The sequence below is a fragment of the Dendrobates tinctorius genome, unplaced genomic scaffold (assembly GCF_039654945.1).
Source record: "Dendrobates tinctorius isolate UK_male_01 unplaced genomic scaffold, ASM3965494v1 ptg000065l, whole genome shotgun sequence".
Lineage (NCBI taxonomy): Eukaryota > Metazoa > Chordata > Amphibia > Anura > Dendrobatidae > Dendrobates > Dendrobates tinctorius.
The window spans coordinates 2,313,456-2,339,220 of NW_027361733.1; the positions used below are offsets into that span (position 1 = coordinate 2,313,456).

The 25,765-nt window shown below is 47.4% G+C and overlaps 1 protein-coding gene and 1 long non-coding RNA gene across 3 annotated transcripts in view; one reads left to right on the plus strand and one right to left on the minus strand.

The window, feature by feature from the left end:
• Nucleotides 1-103: 103 nt before the first annotated feature.
• PLEKHM1 (pleckstrin homology and RUN domain containing M1) lies at nt 104-17,665 on the minus strand. 2 transcript variants are annotated; one of them, XM_073580500.1, is made up of 12 exons: nt 17,532-17,665; nt 14,190-14,269; nt 13,538-13,779; nt 11,276-11,884; nt 10,570-10,861; nt 10,158-10,326; nt 9,221-10,078; nt 8,995-9,140; nt 3,523-3,716; nt 3,133-3,196; nt 2,860-3,017; nt 104-1,499 (listed from the first exon to the last, which is right to left on the minus strand). In XM_073580500.1, the coding sequence occupies exons 2-12, from the start codon at nt 14,235-14,237 to the stop codon at nt 1,397-1,399; spliced, it is 2,883 nt and encodes a 960-aa protein (XP_073436601.1). In that variant the 5' UTR covers nt 14,238-14,269; nt 17,532-17,665; the 3' UTR covers nt 104-1,396. The 2 variants fall into 2 exon arrangements, with proteins under 2 accessions (XP_073436601.1, XP_073436602.1); XM_073580501.1 differs by having other exon boundaries at nt 17,452-17,588.
• Nucleotides 17,666-17,791: 126 nt separating this feature from the next.
• The window catches only part of LOC141094663 (uncharacterized), a 66,427-nt gene continuing 58,453 nt past the window's right edge, over nt 17,792-25,765 (plus strand). Inside the window, exon 1 of the long non-coding RNA XR_012233150.1 lies at nt 17,792-17,874. This is a non-coding gene — a long non-coding RNA (uncharacterized lncRNA). The remainder of the gene's footprint in view (nt 17,875-25,765) is intronic.

Below are 25,765 nucleotides of genomic sequence, written 5' to 3' on the forward strand. Positions count from 1 at the left end.
CCCACCTCCGCCACAATCTAGATTATCAATGCTGGCCCTCTGCCGTATGGTTATACTAATGCCAACCAATGAATATCCCTGTAAGTAACTACAGACAAGTTGATAAAATGAAACAAAGCCTTAAAATCACATTTATTACAATAATTATTATACAGAAGACAAATAAAATAAGTGACGTCAGTGTAATACAATCAAAAACATAAAACATTGTCAACTGGTAGGAAAGTGTTTGGCACGTATGAAGTGAGGAGAAACCAGAGCAGTCGTCGCCTCCACCTAGCAGAGTGTCTCGATCACGGCAATAGAATGAGCTGCATGGCCCTGATGACTAAAGGACAGTGGCCTGGGTACATGAGCTGCACCGCCCTGATGAGATGACACTGGCCTGGGCACATGAGCTGCACTGCCCTGACGAGTGGATAATTTGTCCAGGTTTATCAGCTGCTCTATTTTGATTGGTAATGGACACTGGTCCAGGAATGAGCTCTGCTGTCTTGAAGGTTGAAAGACGCTGGTGTATAAACTGCATCTCCCGCTGGGTGGAAGACACAGGTATTGGATGCAGTATCCTGAGGAGTGGAGGACACAGCCCTGGCAGTATAAGCTACACAGCCCTTATTGGAGGAAGATACTGGCCCAGGACTGCATGAGCTACACTGCACTGCTGGGTGGAGGACACTGGTGCCTGGTGAAAGAGGCACACTGCTGGGTGGAAGACACTGCTACCCGACACACACTGCTGGGGGAAGGTCACTGGTACCAGGTGCAATAGTTGCATTGCCCGTATTCCCTACAGCAGCTTCAGGTCATTAAGCAAATTAAGTAACAATGTTGTAGTCAGTATCACACTCACATCTGTCATGATGAAAGAATCTAAAATGTTACTCCCCTCAAGGGAGGGGGAACCTGCATGACAAGCCTCTTCTATGTGGCTTATAAACAATACAAAACCGGCCAAGCTGTCAGACATTAGGGAACATTAGTTTGGCGTAAAATGGCACATGACTCGCTCTCCATAGCCATGTTATGGATTGCCCAGAGGACAAGGCACAAGATCAGATGATTCCAGTCAATAAATACAAAAATACCTGATGATACAAAAATAACTCTGTGGAGAGCGCGGAGCACGATGCCGGCCTCCTCCTGCCCGGTAAGGAGTCTCTTGGCAATGACTGGTTTGTGAAATGGAAGACTGCCTGGCAGAAGACAATTTGAGATGAATGTCTCCTGTGATCACCTGAGCGAGCGCCCGCTGTGTACAAGGTCTGGGGAGTTAGTGGCATCTATGTACACAATATACACACTAAATCTATGTACAAGAATAAAGTGACGAGTATGATACCGTCCGGGTGTGCAAACTGAAGCAGAGGGGGCCGTGACTCCGGGAGACTCACACCTATACCCGCTTGTTCTGGCACTTCTTCCGTCTCTCACATCGTGGGCACCGAATAGCAGGCGTTTTGCAAGGTTTATGAAAGACGGCTTTACAGTCACCACACCTAGGAGAGAGAAGAAGAGGCTGAGCCGCTGCTGCCACCTTCTGGAGGGGGTGGGAAACACACATCATGGATGCACACAATATGTCTGCCTGTAACACGCTTTCTAATGTGCAATTAATCACTTCATGGCCAGGGACGTTGAACAATACTAACAAAAACATAAATAAGGTTAGTATGTGGTGATTTCAGTGACCGTGTGAACTCCCTTCAGCAGAATCACTTCTTGAGGCAGACACCATGGGGGTCAGCTACACATAGCTGTTTGGGCAGGAGGAGAGGTCTCCTGTATGATACAATATAATGTTGGCTAAAGGCCACACCTAAAATACTGTCGGCAGACATGACATTACAGGGAGGAGGGGAGGATTGCACTTCTAATTCTTTGAAATATTTTTTCTACCCAGTGACTTCAACAGTTCTCGTGAAAGCAAAAACGTTGTTATTCCCTTGTACAACTTTACACCATCCAGCGTCGGGACTAGGACCTGCGGGAGTACTTCATCTTCAGCCATAACATTAAAAGAACATACCGAACACTGGGCATGTCCTCAATTTGCCACTATCAGCTCTGACTCGAGACATTGGTGGCGGACGCTTTAAAGTCAATATACTCAATGGCTGACGCTCCTTCCTTATTTGCAATCAGTGCCCAGCTTGCTTCATGTCTAAAACAGCCGCTACAGATTCATGGGGAGCATTGCGATAAGTCTGAACCACCCTTTCCCGGCAAATCACTGCCCCAGAATGAACACCGCACAGTGGTCATTTGTGCTGGCACATCCACACCAATGAACACGCAGGGGTGGTATGGTTCAGACTTACAAAAGTTCTACAGTGTCCAAGTTAGACATGAGAATGGGATACCCATGACAGGTAAGGAAGAAATGGCAGCATAAAGGAGGCAGAAGGCTCTAAGCCCTGTATTTGGTGAGGTGTGGCCTCTAAGGATTGGAGAGCACATAGCACAGATGATTATCGGACTGAGATCTGGACATTTGGAGACAAATGATAGCTTGAACTTTGAGGGCACCGCTATTAGAAAATACCGCTGCTATAAAGTGGAAGGAGGTACGTCAAGCAGGCAGAAATATCATACTGCCGCTGATCAAGGCTCCTATTTTGATTAGCTGGACTGGTGTGACGTCAGCATTGCCACGTATTGCAGATGTCAGTGTCACGTCGCGCCAGGCCGGCAAGTCAAAATATCTGTGGATGCCGGGAGGTAGGAGGTAGTTCTCAGGCCTTCCGTCTGATGGCCACAGATTACGGAGCTGGACTATGTCCTGCGAATTGATTCACACCAACTCTAGTAAGTTTTCCAGTGTGAATTGGACCAGATGATAGAGACAATAGCTCTCACCTTGTTGTGGTGTCAAACTGGAAAGGGTAGATGATCTCATCCTGGTTGCAGATCTGACAGATGAAGCCTCTCTGACTGCACAGCTCACACTGAAAGACATGGCTGCTGGCAAACTCCAGGGCGGATTGGAGACAACAATCAAATCCTCCATTGGCAATCTGCAAGAAATATGAACCATTACCCAAAGCAGAAGTCTGACAACGCAGGTCTAGCATCATACACTTGTGATAGAAGCCAGGGTTATATTAGGAGACATGGAGGCTGGCATCACACCTGTATAAAGTCCCGAACGCTGTAAGTGTGAGAACAGTTCAGGAGGTAATCGCGTTGGTCAAGGCTACGAAGAGAGAGGGGAAAAAAAAGCATTAAATTGGCATCATATCATAATTCCCCATTTCTTAGATCTTTACTTGATCTGTGCTATGTTTCCTCCTAGAAGCCATGATAGGTCCCAATAAGCATGCATAAACACAAATACTATGTGAAAAAAATGACTGAAAATCCTTCCAATGTCATTAGATGGCGCTGACAACCTAATAACGGAAGGCCATGATTACTGTAAGAAATCACTACCATTCTTCCAGTGGTGCTACTTTTACCGCCCCAACGAAGAGAGGACTCGTGTAACATTGGTGGTAGTAGTGTGTGAGCATCGACATTCACCTTGTGCTGAGCTCCTGCAGTGCTCCGCTGCGACAGGTCATGAGATACTCCCCCAGCAGCCGCAGCTTCTCCCGGCTCTGGCCGATCTCCCGCATTGTCTGTGTGTGCTGATATAGTCGGTCATTTAAGCACTTGAGGTTAAAGATTGGCTCGTCTTGCACCATGCTCAGGAAGTTTCGAGCCGATCTGGACACCTGGAGATTCAGAATAGGGAGAGACATTCACTCGTCGCTGAGCTCATCGTAGAAGAATAACAAGCTGTGTATCAAATGTCTTACAGAGGACAGAAAACATCCACCCAAGCATGAGGAAGAGATCAGCAACTTGGAAACCACAGATAAGCACCCCTTAATTACCACCAGCAGCCAAAAGAAACTTGTGACTCTTTCCAAAAGTGACTGCAAATGTAATATGTGCCAGATTAGGTGTCACCACTGATGTTGTCAGTTTGGGTCATGAGACTCGAGGCGATAATTCAGATGAGAAAATGAAGCCACAGTACAGCTGATCCTATTCCTTCACTAAGGCTAAGTTCACACGAAAATAAGAAAAAATAAAGTCTGATTTTCATCCAGAAAAAAAATTTTTAATTTGTACAGGGAGTCCCCAGACTTACGAACATCCGACTTACGTACAACCCCTAGTTACATACGTCGTAAGTAAAAAAAACAAACAAAAAACAGAGCCCTAGTATAGTCACCTCACTGTTGAACTCTGCGGCTGCCGTCTGGTCCTCTTCTTTCTGCTGTCATGTACTAGATCTCTATTCTCTTCACTATAGGACAGGTTCCCAGCCGCGTCCAGGCCGGAGCTCACTGAGGTCATATTGTCATTGCAAGCTTATGATGCACAGTAAGCTTTGGCCTGGACGAGGCAGGGAGCCCTGACCTACAGTGAAGAGGCCAGAGATGCAGTGCACCTGACGCCAAGAAGGAGAGGATAGGGCGAGAATGGGAATATTCGTTTAAAAAATTTATATAATTTTTTTTTAATCCCTTTACTCCCAAGGATGGTTTGCACGTTAAAGGGAATCTGTCACATTTTTGGCCTATGAGCTGCAGCCACCGCCATCAGAGGCTTATCTACAGCGCTTTGTAATGCTGTAGATAAGCCCCCGATGTAACTTGAAAGAGAAGAAAAAGAGTTTGATTATACTTCAGTCCGGTGGGTGTCACGCTCCGGTCCGGCACCTCCCATCTTCTAGCAATGACGTTCTCCTTCTTACTTCTGCCGCGGCTCCTGCGCAGGCATACTTTATCTGCCCTGTTGAGGGCAGAGTAAAGTACTGCAGTGCGCCGAACCTCTCTGACCTTTCCCAGCACCTGTGCACTGCAGTAATCTGCTCTGCCCTCAATAGGGCAGATATAATACGCCTGCGCAGGAGCCGCGGCAGAAGTAAGGAGGACGTCATCGGTGAGTATAATCTAACTCGATTTTCTTATCCTTCAGGTTACATCGGGGGCATAGCTACAGCATTACAGAATGATGTAGATAAGCCCCTGATGGCAGTGGCCGCAGCTCATAAGCCAAAAATGAGGTGACTGATTCCCTTTAATGACCGGGCCAATTTTTACAATTCTGACCACTGTCCCTTTATGAGGTAATAACTCTGGAACGCTTCCATGGATCCCGGTGATTCGGACATTGTTTTCTCGTGACATATTGTACTTCATGTTAGTGGTAAAATTTCATTGATAGAACTTGTGTTTATTTGTGAAAAAAAAAAAACGGAGATTTGGCGACAATTTTGAAAATATCGCAATTTTCCAACTTTTAATTTTTATGCCCTTAAATCACAGAGATAAGGCACACAAAAAACTTATTAAGTAACATTTCCCACGTTTTCTTTACATCAGCACAATTTTGGAACCAACATTTTTTTTGTTAGGAAGTTATAAGGGTTAAAAGTTGACCAGCGATTTCTCATTTTTACAACACCATTTTTTCCTTTGGGACCACATCACATTTGAAGTCACTTTGAGGGATCTATATGATAGAAAATACCCAAAAGTGACACCATTTTGAAAACTGCACCCCTCATGGTGCTCAAAACCACATTCAAGAAGTTTATTAACCCTTCAGGTGCTTCACAGGAATATTTTGAATGTTTAAAAATATATATATATATATATATATATATATATATATATGAACATTAACTTTTTTCACAAAAAAATTACTTCAGGTCCAATTTTTTTTTAATTTACCAAGGATAACAGGAGAAATTGGTCTTCAAAAGTTATTGTGCAATTTGTCCTGAGTACGCTAATACCCCATATGTGGGGGTAAACCACCATTTGGGCGCATGGCAGAGCTCGGAAGGGAAGACGCAGAATTGGCTGGAATTGAGATCGGGCGCCATGTCGAGTTTGGAGAGCCCCTGATGTGCCTAAACAGTGGAAACCCACCCCCCACGTGACCCCATTTTGGAAACTAGACACCCCCAAGGAACTTATCTAGATGTGTGGTGACCTCTTTGAACCCCCAAAGTGCTTCACAGAAGTTTAAAACACCCGGGCATGAAAATAAAAAAAAAATCATTTTTTCCACAAACATGATCTTTTAGTCCCCAATTTTTTTTATTTTCCCAAGGGTAACAGGAGACATTGGACCCCAAAAGTTGTTGTCCAATTTGTCCTGAGTACGCTGATACCCCATATGAGGGAAAAAACTACTGTATGGGCACACGTTGGGGCTCGGAAGGGAAGTTGACGTTTTGGAATGCAGACTTTGATGGAATGGTCTGCGTGTGTCATGTCGCGTTTGGAGAGCCCCTGATATGCCTAAACAATGGAAACCCCCCACAAGTGACCTCATTTTGGAAACTAGACACCCCCCCCCCCAAGGAACTTATCGAGATGTGTGGCGAACACTTTGAACTCCCAAATGCTTCACAGAAGTTTATAACGTAGAGACATAAAAATAAAAATAATTTTTTTCCACAAAAATGATATTTTTGCCCCAAATTTTTATTTTCCCCAAGGGTAACAGGAGAAATTGGACCCCAAAAGTTGTTGTGCAATTTGTCCTGAGTAGGCTGATACCCCATATGTGGGGGTAAACCACTGTTTGGGCGCATGGCAGAGCTTGAAAGGGAAGGAGCGCCGTTTGACTTTTTTCAATGCAGAATTGGCTGGAATGGAGATCAGATGCCATGTTGCGTTTGGAGAGCCCCTGATGTGCCCAAACAGTGGAAACCCCCCAATTCTAACCCCAACACACCCCTAACCCTAACGAGAAAATGGAAATAAAAACTTTTTTTTAATTTTATTATTTTTCTCTAAGGGGGTGATAAAGAAGGGGTTTGATTTACTATTTATGGAGGGTTTTTATGTTTGGCAGCTGTCACAGGCTAAAAGACGCTTTTATTGTAAAAATAGTATTTGCATCACATTTTGAGAGCTATAATTTTTCCATATTTTGACCCACAGAGTCATGTGAGGTCTTATTTTTTGCGGAACAAGTTGACGTTTTTATTCGTACCATTTTCAGGCACGTGACTTTTTTTTTTTTAAATCGCTTTTTATTACAATATTTGGGACGCAGAATGAACAAAAACCAGCATTTCATGAATTTCTTTGGGGGAGGGGGGGCGCTCACACAGTTCCGCGTGTGGTAAAATTGATAAAACAGTTTTATTCTTCAGGTCAGTACGATTACAGTGATACCTCATTTATATCAAATAATTTTTTTTATGCTTTGGTGTTTTTATACAATAAAAACAATTTTATATAAAAAATAATTTTTTCATCGCTTTATTCTGCGATCTATAACTTTTTTATTTTTTTGCTGATGATGCTGTCTGGCGGCTCGTTTTTTGCGGGACAAGATGACGTTTTCAGCTGTTCCATGTTTATTTATATTCGTCTTTTTGATCGCGTGTTATTGTACTTTTTGATCGGCAGTATGATGATAAAGCATTGTTTTTTGCCTTTTTTTGAAGGGGTTCACTACAGGGGTTAACTAGGCGGACAGTTTTATAGGGCAGGTCGTTACGGATGCGGCGATACTAAATATGTATACTTTTATTGTTTTTTTTATTTACAAATAAAAGAATTTATTAGGGAATATTTAGGAATTTAATTAAAAATATTTTCACTTTTTTTAACTTTATTATATTGTCCCAGGTGCACTGTGTCAGATCAGCAATCTGACAGGCACTGAGAAGGCTCTCTCAGCGCCCGCTCTCAGCAGGCACTGAGAAAGCCGCCTCCCTGCAGGACCCCGCGGCCATCTTGAATCCGGGGGCCTGCAGGGAAGAGGCCCTCGGAACAGCGCGATCACATTGCGCTGTTCCGAGGGGCTCAGGGAAGTATGCAGGGAGCCCCCTCATTGCCCGATTCTTCCCTATGCCCCTGGTACACTGCGATCATGTTTGATCGCAGTGTGCCAGGGCTTAATGTGCCGGGGGCGGTCTGTGACTGCCCCTGGCACATAGTGCTGGGTGTCAGCTGTGATAATCAGCTGACTCCCAGCCGCGATCAGCTGCGCTCCCCCCGAGAGCACAGCTGATCGTGTGTGACATACTATTCAGTCCCAGGTCACATGGAGGGAATAGTACATCCAATGTAAGGAAGGGGTTAACCAATATTCACCTCCTCGGCATCGGGCGCACTGCATCTCTGGCCTCTTCACTGTAGGTCAGGGCTCCCCACCTCGTCCAGGCCGAATCTTAATGTGCATCATAAGCTTGCGATATATATAGAATACACCCCTTTCTGGCCACCCCACTGCTAGCCACCCGGTCCTGTTCCTTCCACGGTCACGTGCCCCATATAAAAGACTTTCGCCAGCGTCCAAGCCCCAGAGGACACTTTGTGTGATAACGTCGCGACTATAATGTTGCGACATTACAACGTGTAGAAACCTCCAAGGCCTGGACACAACCATAAGACCAGCATGCTCGACGATGAATAGAAGAGGACCATATCGCGGGCAGGGAGCAGCTGGGCGGCCAGAGCGTGTCATATATTAAGGTTTTTGTTTTTTGTTTTTTTTAACTTCAGCCCTGTTCCTACTTGCATACATATCCGGGTTACTAACAAAGCTACAGAAGGTATCAAGTTCATAACCCGAGGACTGGGTAGTTAATAACATTTACAAGACCTAAAGCAGTTAATTGCAATTTATGTGTAAAAACTGGATGCCATACATATGATTTCAATGAGATGCAATTTTTTAAAGATTTTTTTTTTGGCAAGAGTGTCATCCACAATACTGAAGAGAATAGCGCAAGCGAGATTTTTAACTGAACAACACTGGTCCGAGTGAGGTCAGTGGTTTTCACGGACAGCAATTGAACTGAAAATATGATCATGTGAACATACTTTAACGAAGAGGCATACATAGGCAGTGAAGACCATGCCCATCTACAGGAGGTCAAGCATCCAGGTGCCAGCTGCTCCTAACCACCAGGAATTAAGCAGATGAGGCCCTGCCGTGAGGAAGAAGACAGATCCCTGCTGTACTCACCGGTCGCTCCATCAAATCCCAGTTATGCACAATTCTGGAGGGGATGATGAACACATCATCCTGATGACACAAGCCGCAATAATACAAGCTAGAAAACGTGCACAATTTCGCCTTCCCAAAGTTAAATCCAATCTGTTTATGGCAGCCTGAAACAAAAGGACAAAAGGAGACATGTAATAAACCACGCGGAGCAACAGCTACATTAGACCCCCAGGCCCTCACCCACCTGCACACTTAAAGTTCTGCGTGTCTAGACCCCGCTCGGTGGGAATATTCAGGAGGTACTGAAAGAGCAAGTGATCCCTAACGTGCGGTTTTATGTGGAAACTCGCCACCCTCAGAAAAAGCATAGCGTCGTCTTCCAACTCAAGGAACACGGCGCGGACAAGCTCTCTCCAGGTTTTGGCTTCAGCTGAGTTTTCCGCCTGTAACTGCAAGGAGCCCTTGGTGGTTACCAGCCGAAAGCAGGAGGGGCTCCCAAGGCCAGTGTCCGGAAGAATGTCTTTCACCATCTCAGCGGTGTATATGTTGTACAGAACCTTCTCGCTGCTCCGCAGCTGGAAACACTTCAGTGCTTGCGTCGAGAGTGAAAAAATGAACCTCGACCAAGACTTGTGCAACTTCATGTACAGAACGGACTCTTTCAAAACATCCGGCCCAACTTCCACTTGGAAAGTCCAGTCAAATACTTGGCAAGGGGACGCCCTCTCCCTGAGAAGTGCATGACTTCGTGGGGAATCCGGCCACTGTATCACCTCCCAGCAATCATCATTCTGTGGTCGAAATTTGTCAACTGCTTCTTGTATTCTGTCCACCCAGTCCTGGGCCTCGTCCTTAGACGGTGCCCTCATATACAATTTTTTACTTGGAAAGTGAAGATCAAAGCGACCGTCACTGTGTGCGGGACCCACTGACTCACAGCGAAGAAGAGAGCAGCTCTCAGGGCAGTTTTGCTCATCTCCTTCCACGTGCAGGCGAAACTCATATGGTGTCAGCTCACAGTAATAAGGCTTATATAGACCTAAGGCATTTTTACGCTCCAGGGATCCCAGCATCAGGAGGCCACGGAACGGGTTGGGCAGCCCTGTAGGAAACAATATGGGAAGAATCAGCAAAACACCAGAGATAAGTCACAGTGAGAGCACTGAACATATGGGAATTACCTATCTGCCTGCGGTGGACCACATTAAAGACTGCGCCAGGAGGTTTCAGGGACTCAAAGCTGGCGACTTTTGGCAGCTTGGAGGCAAAGGGTCCAATACTGGATTCATCTACTACAATACTTGGAGATTCTGTATGGAAATCATCTTCAGAGATCCAGCTTGGGCTTTTCTGAACAAATCGGGGTGGAAGGGGGGGTAATAATTAAAAAATAGAAGAAACACAGAAGAACATGGCTCTACTTAGTTCACATTGCTATAGAGGCAGTAACAAAGGGTAGGTTTCACCAGAAAGAGAGCTAGGCAAAGGGTGATATGCCAGTAAAGATAGACAGAAATCATAAAGTGACAGAAACTGCGTGTCCAGCATATTTCCTTCAGCACAACAGTCACTGACACTACATCGGGTACTCACTGGGAGTTCTGAAGTTGCAGATGCATTTGCTGAAAAAGACCTATTGCTAAGAGGGGCAGAAACAGGATGGGAGTCCACACAATGTTCCGGTGTGGAAGGAGAGGAGTGCACTTCAGTGACAGTCAGCTCGGCATCTGAAGTGTTTTCAGTGATAGGAGCCGTCTCGGGTGCGTCTGCTGGTGGAGCCTTTGACAGTTCCTTGTATTCTTCATCAGCTTTGAGGACTTGAGGGACGGGGAAAACATACAGAGACTTCAAATTTGTTTCACCATTAGTCCCACTTTTCGTGTCCCTGGAAATAAAGAGTGTCAAAGATCAGCTGTCAGCACCTAGTATCCACTCTACTGCCATCCAAACCATAAGATCGCCATTATGTGGGTGTATTTTTTTTAGAGTTGTTTCTGGGCTCAGAAATGAAAAACGCCTTTGGTTTTACCACAGCATACCTCAGTTTTGTGATGTAGTTTTTGCCACTTTTTTTTTAAAAAGCTAAAACATTTTCTTTATTTATAAAAACTGCATTGCAAATCTGCGGCAACTGGATATAAAACTACGTGTTTTTTGGCTGCTGCTACGAAATAGGCTCATATCAGACTGATGGCATGTGACACAAGGCTGTGACATTTACATGAGCTGCAGTTTGGAAAACAGAAGTGGAAATAAGCTCTGTATCCTGCCTTGGTTAACCAGCCCCACCCGTACTCACTGCATGGCAGCCGGGGTGCCCTCCACAGCATCACAAGGGTCTGGAATTTGTAGGGGAAACGAAGAGCTCTTGGGGGACGCAGGTGTCACTGAGCCCTGGTTTACCGATTGTTCATCAGATCCCAAGCTGGAAGAAAGCTGGGAAGACGTGCTGCTATTATCCAGGCTCAGAGAAGACGACTCCAGCTGCCCCTTAGTGTTACTGATCATTGAATGGTTGGTGTCATCAGACCCAGATGAATGGGAGACCGAGTCCAGGGACTTCCGCCTGTGTGGCTCATACTGCACAACAGGCTCAGCGTCCTCAGGCCACAGCCCAGATAACGTGAGCGGAGACGCCGTCCACTCGTTCAGGATAGAAGACTTGTAAGACAGACAGAATATCAAGGAGGACAAACCCTGCAGGTAGCTGAGGACAACAACACAATCCTCAGCATCCAGCAGTAGTGCAAACGGTTGGTAGTACTCCACCAAGCGAGACTTCTCTCTCTGTAGTGTGAGGAAATAGCACTCCATCAAAGACTCATTCAGGGCCAGGCGCAACCAGGAGCGGCAGCGGCCAACGTCACTGCTTATGTAACTGATAGTCTCCAGCTGAGTGATGACGTCACTGCAAGGAAAGAAACATGGAAAAGATGACGTACCGACCGCTGACCGGAGGGAAATAGTATACAGAGTAATGACAGGACAGTATACAGAGGACAGAACGGTATACAGAGTAATGACAGGACAGTATACAGAGTAAGGAGGGGGCATTATAGAGAAGACAACGTACACAGTGTAATGACAGGACAATATAAGGACAGTATACAGAGTAAGGAGGGGGCAGTATACAGAGGACAGAACGGTACACAGAGTAATGACAGGACAGTATACAGAGTAAGGAGGGGGCAGTATACAGAGGACAGTACGGTACACAGAGTAATGACAGGACAGTATACAGAGTAAGGAGGGGGCAGTATACAGAGGACAGAACAGTATACAGAGTAATGACAGGACAGTATAAGGACAGTATACAGAGTAAGGAGGGGGCAGTATACAGAGGACAGAACGGTACACAGAGTAATGACAGGACAGTATACAGAGTAAGGAGGGGGCAGTATACAGAGGACAGAACGGTATACAGAGTAATGACAGGACAGTATAAGGACTGTATACAGAGTAAGGAGGGGGCAGTACAGAGAGGACAGAACGGTACACAGTGTAATGACAGGACAATATAAGGACAGTATACAGAGGACAGAACGGTACACAGTGTAATGACAGGACAATATAAGGACAGTATACAGAGTAAGGAGGGGGCAGTATACAGAGGACAGAACGGTACACAGTGTAATGACAGGACAATATAAGGACAGTATACAGAGTAAGGAGGGGGCAGTATACAGAGGACAGAACAGTACACAGAGTAATGACAGGACAGTATACAGAGTAAGGAGGGGGCAGTATACAGAGGACAGAACGGTACACAGTGTAATGACAGGACAATATAAGGACAGTATACAGAGTAAGGAGGGGGCAGTATACAGAGGACAGAACGGTACACAGAGTAATGACAGGACAGTATAAGGACAGTATACAGAGTAAGGAGGGGGCAGTACAGAGAGGACAGAACGGTACACAGTGTAATGACAGGACAATATAAGGACAGTATACAGAGTAAGGAGGGGGCAGTATACAGAGGACAGAACAGTACACAGAGTAATGACAGGACAGTATACAGAGTAAGGAGGGGGCAGTATACAGAGGACAGAACGGTACACAGAGTAATGACAGGACAGTATAACGATAGTATACAGAGTAATGGCGGGACATTATACAGGCGACAGACGAGTATACAAAGTAATGACGAGATTGACTATAAGGCTATGTGCCCACGTTAGCGTTTTTAAACGCTCAGAAAACTGATCCCCTTCTCAGAAAACGCGCATCTTTTTTCCGCGCGTTTTTTGCGTGTTTTTTTTGCACAAAAGACGCGCGTTTTTGACGCGCGTTTTCTGGGAACATTGGGGAAGGCTAAAAACGCTCAGCAATGTGGAAATTAATGAGCATGCTGCGCTTTTAGCCGCTAAGCGATTCCTGAGTGTTTAACAACGCATGCATTGGCACAAAAAGCCAAAAACGCATGCAAATTAATTTGAAGCTTCTTTTAAGCATTTCTGCAGTGTCTGAGCTGGCACAAACGCTGCGGAAACGCTTAAAAAAAGCATCGTGGGCACATATCCTAAAGAGTATTGTTGGCATTGACCCTCCATGCACTGACCGGTGAGTGACAGCCTTCAGAAGAGGCCAGAAGGCCGGCTGGGGTAACAGTATGCGGCGCCCCTTATTCCTCCTGTCGGTTTGGGTTCTGATAAACTTCTCTTTTAGTCCATGGATGAAGACGGCCTCCAGCGCCATACACAGCGCATTTGCATCGTCATCGTCACTCGTGATTACATCATCAGTCGTCACAGAGCGAATCTGAAGGGCGCGGAGCGAAGACGATAACTTTTTTGTGATATTCTGCCATTATGAGAAGAAAACAGTATTACAGGAAGTCTATGAGATGTTTTACATTCCCACCTGAAAATGGAAGGCAATAACTCAGCTAGAAACGCAAAAGAAACTTGTCAAAACTATAAAATGTAACCTGTAAATTAGGGAAAAAAACGATTTAGGTGGGTACCTGGAATACATATGGCGGAACCCTGTCACCTGTGTGCATCAATCATGAGAGCGGTGGAGAATGTCCTAACTGAGCTTAGGAGGGGCCCAAAATAGCAACAAAATAACCCTGCACCATATGTGAAGCCAGAACATGTCAGTCCCCTCATCTGTTCATCCGCAATATGATTTGTGACAATGACTAAACAAATCCATCATTGTGCGAACTGAGAAGAGGAATGACACCTTAACAGGCAACCCCCCCATACCTGTTTAACATCTCTGGGGTCCGGTATCGGGGCCTGTGGAGAGTACATGTCAGCGCTCCTACACAATCCAGTCACATGTCCTGCAAAGAAAGGAGAAGCTAAATGTTTAGACAAAAGGCAGAGATCCCTGAGAACACCCCCTACTATTGGCAAAGTCAAAGAGCAAACAACAGCAAACAAAACATGGAAAACACACCCAATTAACATTCCATGCATTTATAAACCCAACACAAAGAAACATCCAACCCCCACAACAGTAAGGTGAAACCTAACGCCAGTCTCTCCACCCAGCACCAATCATCACCACCACAGCCCAAATCCACCAGTGACAAGCTCACTGAGCTACCCCGAGATCAGCAAGACAGAGACCCCCACAAAGCATCCAATACTTGCCCAGCAACACCCCCAAATCACATATGCTGCCCTCACCCAGAAAAACCTACAATACCATAATAGACTAATAGTAAGCAACACCCCAACATCCCCAAATGGAGCACAACGCCCTCACTGAGCAACAGCCACACACCCCATACAGCCAATATCATCGCCCAAACAATGACATCAACACCCCCACACACAGAAACTTATCCTACATTTAGGAACACCCCAACAACATTCCCTACATACCTCTCAAATCACCCATGTTATCATCACTGTCCAACATCCTAACAGACCCATGCATTAAGAAACACCAAGCAACACTCCAAGACCAAAACAACCCAAAAATCTAAAATGCAACCAGCAACAACCACTATACCTAGAAACACCTACAACACAACAAAGACTGATAATAAGAAACACCCTTAACTAGAACATGATTCCTTTCCTGAGCAACCGCCCAACACCCCCTATAGCCAACAACATTCCAGACACAAAGACCAAGAGAACAAACAACAGTCACACAAAGAATCCAAAAGTCACCTAGCAACCCTCCCCCTACATCTAGGAACACTCCAACAACATTCCCTACATCACCCCTCAATGTCCAACAGCATTAACACCCCCAGCCTACCACCCTCACACCAAACACCCCAAAACACTCCACAGGGCACAAAAATGAACGCAGCAGCACCCCCTATGTTAAAAAAATCTACATATGGCCAGCAGCACCCTGCTACATGTAATACCCCAACATACTTCACAAATCACACATTACCCTCACTGGCCAACATCCCAAAAGACCCCGACATTAGGAACCACCAAGCAACACCCCAAACAGCCAATATCACTCCCACAGCAAACTCACACTCCGCATCTCCCCCGACATCTAGGAGCACCCCAACATTCCCTACATCCAACACTCCCCAAATCCAGATTCTCCCCTCACCGTCCAACACATCGACCATAAGAGACACCCCCAACAGGTGCACACCTAGCAACACCCGAGACCAAAAGGCCCAGAGCATCAAAAATGCCCCCAGCAACTCCCCCTATGTTAGGAAGTCTCCCTCATGTAATACCCCGAACACCCAGCAACACCCCCTATGATAGGAAGTCTCCCTCATGTAATACCCCGAACACCCAGCAACACCCCCTATGATAGGAAGTCTCCCTCATTTAATACCCCGAACACCCAGCAACACCCCCTATGTTAGGAAGTCTCCCTCGTGTAATACCCCGAACACCCAGCAACACCCCCTATGTTAGGAAGTCTCCCTCGTGTAATACCCCGAACACCCAGCAACACCCCCTATGTTAGGAAGTTTCCCTCATGTAATACCCCGAACACCCAGCAACACCCCCTATGTTAGGAAGTCTCCCTCATGTAATACCCCGAACACCCAGCAACACCCCCTATGTTAGGAAGTTTCCCTCATGTAATACCCCGAACACCCAGCAACACCCCCTATGTTAGGAAGTCTCCCTCATGTAATACCCCGAACACCCAGCAACACCCCCTATGTTAGGAAGTCTCCCTCATGTAATACCCCGAACACCCAGCAACACCCCCTATGTTAGGAAGTTTCCCTAATGTAATACCCCGAACACCCAGCAACACCCCCTATGTTAGGAAGTCTCCCTCATGTAATACCCCGAACACCCAGCAACACCCCCTATGTTAGGAAGTTTCCCTCATGTAATACCCCGAACACCCAGCAACACCCCCTATGTTAGGAAGTCTCCCTCATGTAATACCCCGAACACCCAGCAACACCCCCTATGTTAGGAAGTCTCCCTCATGTAATACCCCAAACACCCAGCAACACCCCCTATGTTAGGAAGTTTCCCTCATGTAATACCCCGAACACCCAGCAACACCCCCTATGTTAGGAAGTTTCCCTCATGTAATACCCCGAACACCCAGCAACACCCCCTATGTTAGGAAGTCTCCCTCATGTAATACCCCGAACACCCAGCAACACCCCCTATGTTAGGAAGTTTCCCTCATGTAATACCCCGAACACCCAGCAACACCCCCTATGTTAGGAAGTCTCCCTCATGTAATACCCCGAACACCCAGCAACACCCCCTATGTTAGGAAGTTTCCCTCATGTAATACCCCGAACACCCAGCAACACCCCCTATGTTAGGAAGTCTCCCTCATGTAATACCCCGAACACCCAGCAACACCCCCTATGTTAGGAAGTTTCCCTCATGTAATACCCCGAACACCCAGCAACACCCCCTATGTTAGGAAGTTTCCCTCATGTAATACCCCGAACACCCAGCAACACCCCCTATGTTAGGAAGTTTCCCTCATGTAATACCCCGAACACCCAGCAACACCCCCTATGTTAGGAAGTCTCCCTCATGTAATACCCCGAACACCCAGCAACACCCCCTATGTTAGGAAGTTTCCCTCATGTAATACCCCGAACACCCAGCAACACCCCCTATGTTAGGAAGTCTCCCTCATGTAATACCCCGAACACCCAGCAACACCCCCTATGTTAGGAAGTTTCCCTCATGTAATACCCCGAACACCCAGCAACACCCCCTATGTTAGGAAGTTTCCCTCATGTAATACCCCGAACACCCAGCAACAACCCCTATGTTAGGAAGTCTCCCTCATGTAATACCCCGAACACCCAGCAACACCCCCTATGTTAGGAAGTCTCCCTCATGTAATACCCCGAACACCCAGCAACACACACCCGGCAACGGCCCCAACGTTTAGGAACACCCAACACAAACCAAGAAAACCCCAGCAACACCCTAGGATCACCCGGCAAAACCCCAGAAACCGCTAAGCCCCCCCCAACCAGAACAATGTTCCTATTTCCCAAAAGCCAACAACAGCGACCCCCAGAGGCGCCCTCACCGCGGCACGTATGCGGCCATATTACTATCCCTGTGACCTAAGGCCAGTGCTGAGGCAGCGCGGGACCCCACGACTTCTACCTGAGGGGCCGCTCCGGCTGCAGATGCTTTACTCGGGGTCCACACTGGCACAGAGAAAACAACAGCCGGTTTCCGGTCACGTGCACAGCTGGAGTGACGAAAGAGAGCAGGGCGGGGCGTCCACATCACATGACCTGTTCTAGCTCGAGATCACGTGAAGGCGCGCGAGTCTGACGATTTCTGACTGCACCGACCGATTATTCATAATTGTAGCCTCATGTACTGAAGCACGGGGCCTCGTATACCAGCAGTGACCGTGCACAGGGCCTCGTATACCAGCAGTGACCGAGCACAGGGCCTGCCTGTGTACCGGCAATAACCGAGCACAGGACCCCGTATACCGGCAATACTTCAGCACGAGGCCTTTAAACCGGCAGTGACCGAGCAGAGGGCCTGTATACTGGCAATAACCGAGCACCGGGCCTGTATACCGGCAATACCACAGCACAGGGCCTGTATACCGGCAGTAACCGAGCAAAGGGCCTGTATACCGACAATACCACAGCACAGGGCCTGTATACTGGCAATAACCGAGCATGGGGCTCCGTATACCGGCAATGCCCCAGCACAGGGCCTGTATACTGGCAATAACCGAGCATGGGGCTCCGTATACCGGCAATGCCCCAGCACAGGGCCTGTATACTGGCAATAACCGAGCATGGGGCCCTGTGTGCCTGTATACCGGCAGTAACCGAGCATGGGGTCCCATATACCGGCAGTGACTGAGCATGGGGCCCTGTATACTGGCAATAACTGAGCATGGGGCCTTGTGTGCCTGCAATACCACAGCACAGGGCCTGTATACTGGCAGTGACTGAGCATGGGGCCCCGTGTGCTGACAATACCACAGCACAGGGCCTGTATACTGGCAGTGACTGAGCATGGGGCTCCGTATACCGGCAGTAACCGAGCATGGGGTCCCGTATACCGGCAATGCCCCAGCACAGGGCCTGTATACTGGCAATAACCGAGCATGGGGCCCTGTGTGCCTGTATACCGGCAGTAACCGAGCATGGGGTCCCATATACCGGCAGTGACTGAGCATGGGGCCCTGTATACTGGCAATAACTGAGCATGGGGCCTTGTGTGCCTGCAATACCACAGCACAGGGCCTGTATACTGGCAGTGACTGAGCATGGGGCCTTGTGTGCCTGCAATACCACAGCACAGGGCCTGTATACTGGCAGTGACTGAGCATGGGGCCTTGTGTGCCTGCAATACCACAGCACAGGGCCTGTATACTGGCAGTGACTGAGCATGGGGCCCCGTGTGCTGACAATACCACAGCACAGGGCCTGTATACTGGCAGTGACTGAGCATGGGGCCCCGTGTGCTGACAATACCACAGCACAGGGCCTGTATACTGGCAATAACTGAGCATGGGGCTCCGTATACCGGCAATGCCCCAGCACAGGGCCTGTATACTTGCAATAACCGAGCATGGGGCCCTGTATACCGGCAGTAACCGAGCATGGGGTCCCGTATACCGGCAGTGACTGAGCATGGGGCCCTGTATACTGGCAATAACTGAGCATGGGGCCTTGTGTGCCTGCAATACCACAGCACAGGGCCTGTATACTGGCAGTGACTGAGCATGGGGCCCCGTGTGCCGACAATACCACAGCACAGGGCCTGTATACTGGCAGTGACTGAGCATGGGGCCCCGTGTACCGGCAATGCCCCAGCACAGGGCCTGTATACTGGCAATAACCGAGCATGGGGCTCCGTATACCGGCAATGCCCCAGCACAGGGCCTGTATACTGGCAATAACTGAGCATGGGGCCCTGTGTGCCTGCAATACCACAGCACAGGGCCTGTATACCGGCAGTAACCGAGCATGGGGTCCCGTATACCGGCAGTGACTGAGCATGGGGCCCTGTATACTGGCAATAACCGAGCATGGGGTCCCGTATACTGGCAATCCCCAGCACAGGGTCCCGTATACCGGCAGTGACTGAGCATGGGCCCCCGTGTGCCGACAATACCACAGCACGGCCTGTATACTGGCAGTAACCGAGCATGGGGTCCCGTATACCGGCAATGCCCCAGCACAGGGCCTGTATACCGGCAGTGACTGAGCATGGGGCCCTGTATACTGGCAATAACCGAGCATGGGGTCCCGTATACCGGCAATACCACAGCACAGGGCCCCGTATACCGGCAGTGACTGAGCATGGGCTCCCGTGTGCCGACAATACCACAGCACAGGGCCTGTATACTGGCAGTAACCGAGCATGGGGTCCCGTATACCGGCAGTGACTGAGCATGGGGCCCTGTGTGCCGACAATACCACAGCACAGGGCCTGTATACTGGCAGTAACCGAGCATGGGGTCCCGTATACTGGCAGTGACTGAGCATGGGGCCCTGTGTGCCGACAATACCACAGCACAGGGCCTGTATACTGGCAGTAACCGAGCATGGGGTCCCGTATACCGACAATACCACAGCACAGGGCCTGTATACTGGCAGTAACCGAGCATGGGGTCCCGTATACCGACAATACCACAGCACAGGACCCTCGTATACCGGCAATAACCGAGCATGGGGTCCCGTATACCGGCAATGCCCCAGCACAGGGCCTGCATACCGGCAGTGACATTGCCCTGTATATTGTCAGTTAAGGAGAAAAGAGGAGGAGCAGGGGGAACAAAGAAAAGAGAATAGCACATATAAATGTGGCTGGTTGGGCGGGAAAGTATCACAAGATTGGCCGGTATCCTGCAGAGACTATCCATATGTATTTATAACAGAAATTACTTCATATTGGAATAAATGGTGCTGTAATAAATAATTTTATAATCCCCCAAAAACATACATCACATGAGAGAAAACATGTTCTCTTTTGTCGTGATCATATTGATAATAAATCTATTGATAAATCTTTATACCGACCTTCCTGATTTCCCACGTGTCCAGAGTTATATCAAAGTCATTATAAGAGGAAAAACCATAATATTTTCGGCTTTTGTTGACAAACCCTATCCCAGTATCTCAAAATGGCAGAAAGGATTGCAAATTCTTAAAGGGAATCTGTCACCTATTTTTTCGCATATAAGCTGCGGCCACCGCCATCAGGCTTATCTACAGCATTCTATAATGCTGTAGATAATCCCCCGATGTAACCTGAATGAGAAGAAAAACGAGTTATATAATACTCACCGGGTCCGGCGCCTCCCATCTTCTAGCGATGACATCCTCTTCTTTGCTTCCCGTCGTGACTCTGGCGCAGGTGTACTTATCGGCCCTGTTGAGGACAGAGCAGAGTACTGCAGTGCGCAGGCGCCGGGAAAGGTCATAGAGGTCTGGCACCTGCGCACTGCAGTACTCTGCTCTGCCCTCAACTGGGCCGATAAGTGCGCCTGCGCAGGAGCTGCGACGGGAAGCAAAGAAGAGGACGTCATCTCTAGAAGATGGGAGGCGCCAGACCACCCCCTCAGTGAGTATAATAGAAGTCGTTTTTCTTCTCTTTCAGGTTACATCGGGGGCTTATCTACAGCATTATAGAATGCTGTAGATAAGCCTGATGGCGGTGGTCGCATCTTATATGTGAAAAAATAGGTGACAGATTCCCTTTAATGTTTATATTGTTATAATTTAACCCACTGGGGAATCTGGTGGCTACATGGAAAATCCAAAAGGCTTCTGGTTCAAAAAGAAGTCGCAGCCAATCCCCGCCTGCAGCTGGACAGTTCACTTTCTCCATGCCTGTAATTAATAGAATAGAACAATTTCCTTCATGAATGTTATGGACATGTTTAGATAAACCAGACATAGATATATACAGTATTTTTTTAACCCCTTCACCCCTGGGCCATTTTCCGCTTTTGCGTCTCTGTTTTTTGCTCCCCTTCTTTCCAGAGCCATAACTTTTCTTTATTTTCCCATCAGTATGTCCATGTGAGGGCTTGTTTTTTTGTGGTACAAGTTGTAACTTTGAGCAACACCATTGATTATACCACAAAATGTATTGGAAAACAGAAATAATTTTCCAAGTGTGGAGAAATTGCAAAGCGAGTGCAACTCAAAAAAACTTTAATCTACCATTTGGATTTTTTTTCTCGCTACACCGTTTAGCGATTGGGTTAATTCTTTTTATTAGATCAGGCGATTCTGAACACGGCGATACCAAATATGTGTATTTTTTATTTTGAATGGGGTGATTTAAACTTATTTTCTATTTTTTAAATATTTAAACATTTTTTTTTTTTTTTTTTTTTTTTTTAAAGTTTTTACTTGCTTCAATAATCTCCCTAGGAGTTTACTGTAGAAGCTGATCCCTTGTGCTACACAGAGCAAGGCTTCAGCCCTTCTTTGTAGCAGGAATGCTCACTTGCTTTGAGTGCCGACCGCGCGCTTATAGCTATCAGGCAACCACAGGGGTGGGTGGATCAAAATTTCACCCGCAGCTGTTAGGGGCACATGTCAGCTGACAGGTTCCAGAAAAGATGTGGGCTCAGCACTAGAGCCATATCAAAGGGGGAGACCCGACATGCGACAAACATGTACGGCGCATGTTGTGACGGGGTTAAGGGGTCCGGAATCACATTCTGAATGTGCTCCGCAATTCTAACTTTAAGGCTGGAGTCACACACAACGAATAAAAAATCGGTCCCATTTTAACGGTCCGAAATCGCACAAAAGTATCTTAACCAGTGATCCGTTTTTGATGCGATTTTTCTTCATCGATGCGATTTTAAACGCATGTAAGCATCCTTTTGACATCCGTCTGGCAAGATTTTCTCGCAGGGTAGCTAAATGGACATATAATAGAGCCCAATGACAGGTTTCCCCACACAAACGAATTAATAGATCTAGACTAGAGTTGAGCGACTTTTGGTTTTTTAGGGTCGCGTTTCGTTTCGTGAAACCCGACTTTTCCAAAAGTCGGGTCGAGCAAGATCGGCCGATTATAGGGAAAAGTCGGGGTCGTCCCGAAACACGAAACCCAATGTAAGTCAATGGGGAATAAAAGTCGGCAGTGAGAGGAGGACAGGAAACACACCTACAGTGCCCATTTGAATGCCAAAAGCATCAATTCTTCTTACTTAAGCTTGTCAACCTTAATTAACTTCATAATACAAGTTACGCACTGAAAAATGGGGGTTATTTGGCTAAAGTTGTGGGGGGGGGGCTGGCTCCAGGTTTTCATGTGCCCTGGGCGAAAGAGCGCCCCTTTAACACATACCAAAACTCATCATGCTCCGATACGGCAGAGAAATAGCGGTATAGTACAATGAAAAATACTTCACTTTTACATCTCATGACGAGGCCCATCTACACTCACTGGCCACTTTATTAGGTACACCTGTCCAACTGTGTGTTAAGACTTAATTTCTAATCAGCCAATCACATGGCGGCAACTCAGTGCATTTAGGCATGTAGACATGGTCAAGACAATCTCCTGCAGTTCAAACCGAGCATCAGTATGGGGAAGAAAGGTGATTTGAGTGCCTTTGAACGTGGCATGATTGTTGGTGCCAGAAGGGCTGGTCTGAGTATTTCAGAAACTGCTGATCTACTGGGATTTTCACGCACAACCATCTCTAGGGTTTACAGAGAATGGTCCGAAAAAGAAAAAAAATCCAGTGAGCGGCAGTTCTGTGGCCGGAAATGCCTTGTTGATGCCAGAGGTCAGAGGAGAATGGGCATACTGGTTCGAGCTGATAGAAAGGCAACAGTGACTCAAATTGCCACCCGTTACAACCAAGGTAGGCAGAAGAGCATCTCTGAACGCACAGTGCGTCGAACTTTGAGGCAGATGGGCTACAGCAGCAGAAGACCACACTGGGTACCACTCCTCTCAGCTAAGAACAGGCATCTGATGGCTACTTTCAGCAGGATAATGCGCCATGTCATAAAGCTCGAATCATCTCAGATTGGTTTCTTGAACATGACAATGAGTTCACTGTACTCAAATGGCCTCCTCAGTCACCAGATCTCAATCCAATAGAGCATCTTTGGGATGTTGTGGAACGGGAGATTCGCATCAGGGATGTGCAGCCGACAAATCTGCGCCAACTGTGTGATGCCATCATGTCAATATGGTCCAAAATCTCTGAGGAATGCTTCCAGCACCTTGTTGAATCTCTGCCACGAAGAATTGAGGCAGTTCTGAAGGCAAAAGGGGGTCCAACCCGTTACTAGCATGGTGTACCTAATAAAGTGGCCAGTGAGTGTATTTCTCCATACAGAATCATTGGTCCCATATAATGTTTGAAACAGTATATGATGAGCTCCACATAATGCTACAGTATATGTTGGTCCCCATGGATGAAGCTCCACTGTCTTATGGGCCCAAATAATGCTCCAAACATAATGAGCCCCATTTCTAATGCTCTAGTGTATAATGGGCCCTGTAAATGCTGCTCCAGTGTCTGATGTCCACCTTTGGAATGTTCCAGTGTATGGTGGGCCCCATCTATCATTCTCCAGAGTAACGTGCTCCCCAAAAATTGCTGTCCCAACATTGAAAACAATCAAATTAGTCTCCTCGCTAGGGAATCCCTGTACTAGTCTGGACTCCTCGTCGTCCCCATCTTCCATCTCACTGCACAGTATTTCAACCTTGCAAGTGCTGTGATCCTGAGCAAGCAGGGGGGGCCCACTCGTTGGCGACGGCACTGGCACAGGGCCCCTGATAGTACGGTGGTGTGTCTGATGGCGGGTGGGCCGAACCTGCACTTTCATCTGCAGCTTCCTCTTTGTCACCGTGTAAGATGGAACTTTATATGGGAAGGGTAACCTGAGTTTCATCAGGGTCAGATTCAGGCCGTGTAGCGTGCGAGGGGAATGTAGTGGTCTGGGTCAATGTACCAGCAGATTCATCGAGCAGTGGCTGGGCATCAGTGCACTTGTGTCGCCCCCAGGAGTACGGTCGCCACAGTGGCATTACCTTCCTCCTAGGGAGTGTGATGTCATGCTTGGGAGCAACGAAGGATCTCTCTAGCAGGTTAACTGATTGGGCGGCGTTATTCCCACGAGTCATGACCCTCCAAACAGCGTTCATGAAGGCAAATTGTTTGTTTTACGTGGGCAGTATGGTTGCAAAGCTGAACCTTAAAGGAATGTCCAGAAGGGCACCACCAGGAGTGGAGCCTACGGTTAAATTCGACTCCACCTGGGAAACCTCAACCATGCCAGCTACAGAACAGATGCACACATTGCAAGCTTAATTCCGTTAACGAACGAGACTCCGTCATGCCCCGCGGTCCGAGTCCGGCTTACTAGAGGGACACGTGAGGCTCTGGAACATGAGATTGGCCAATAACTGGTGTGTCATGCCCTTACATGTCCGTGGCTGCATGTGCGCTACACTGAAAAGGCCAGCGTTTGTCGCTTACAGGTGCAGATAACCCGCTGAACAACGTTAGTGATGGGGATCACTGATTACAATTATTACCCGCGAACAATGATTTCCCAGTAAGGGCAGGTCAACTGCAGTTCCGGAATTAGGCCTAACCGTCATTCCTGAAAAAATGAAAAACTTACGTGTGCAAACCACAGCTGTTGTAGCTTGCTTAACAGCTCGCCAGCCGTTCTCACGCCCATTATGGATTACACGTGATTGCACAAAGGTTAGAAAGGGTACCGTATCCCCAGATAACATGTGTGGATAGCGTACACATTCAAAATATGTCTCAGGAGGCAGGCTCAGACGGTGTTAGGCCCAGTATGGATTGCACGTGATTGCACAAAGGTTAGAAAGGGTACCGTATCCCCGGATAACATGTATGGATAGCGTACACATTCAAAATATATGTCTCAGGAGGCAGGCTCAGACGGTGTTAGGCCCAGTATGGATTGCACGTGATTGCACAAAGGTTAGAAAGGGTACCGTATCCCCGGATAACATGTATGGATAGCGTACACATTCAAAATATATGTCTCAGGAGGCAGGCTCAGACGGTGTTAGGCCCAGTATGGATTGCACGTGATTGCACAAAGGTTAGAAAGGGTACCGTATCCCCGTATAACATGTATGGATAGCGTACACATTCAAAATATATGTCTCAGGAGGCAGGCTCAGACGGTGTTAGGCCCAGTATGGATTGCACGTGATTGCACAAAGGTTAGAAAGGGTACCGTATCCCCGGATAACATGTATGGATAGCGTACACATTCAAAATATGTCTCAGGAGGCAGGCTCAGACGGTGTTAGGCCCAGTATGGATTGCACGTGATTGCACAAAGGTTAGAAAGGGTACCGTATCCCCGGATAACATGTATGGATAG

Bases quoted from the DNA above. Each gene is read 5' to 3' on its own strand.
- PLEKHM1 (XM_073580500.1), bottom strand. From the start codon at position 14,237: ATGTACTCTCCACAGGCCCCGATACCGGACCCCAGAGATGTTAAACAG. The intron at 10,862-11,275 runs GTGAGTACGGGT...CTTTATTTCCAG, and splicing joins GGCACCCCGGCTGCCATGCA to GGACACGAAAAGTGGGACTA. The intron at 10,327-10,569 runs GTGAGTACCCGA...CGATTTGTTCAG, and splicing joins CTGCAACTTCAGAACTCCCA to AAAAGCCCAAGCTGGATCTC.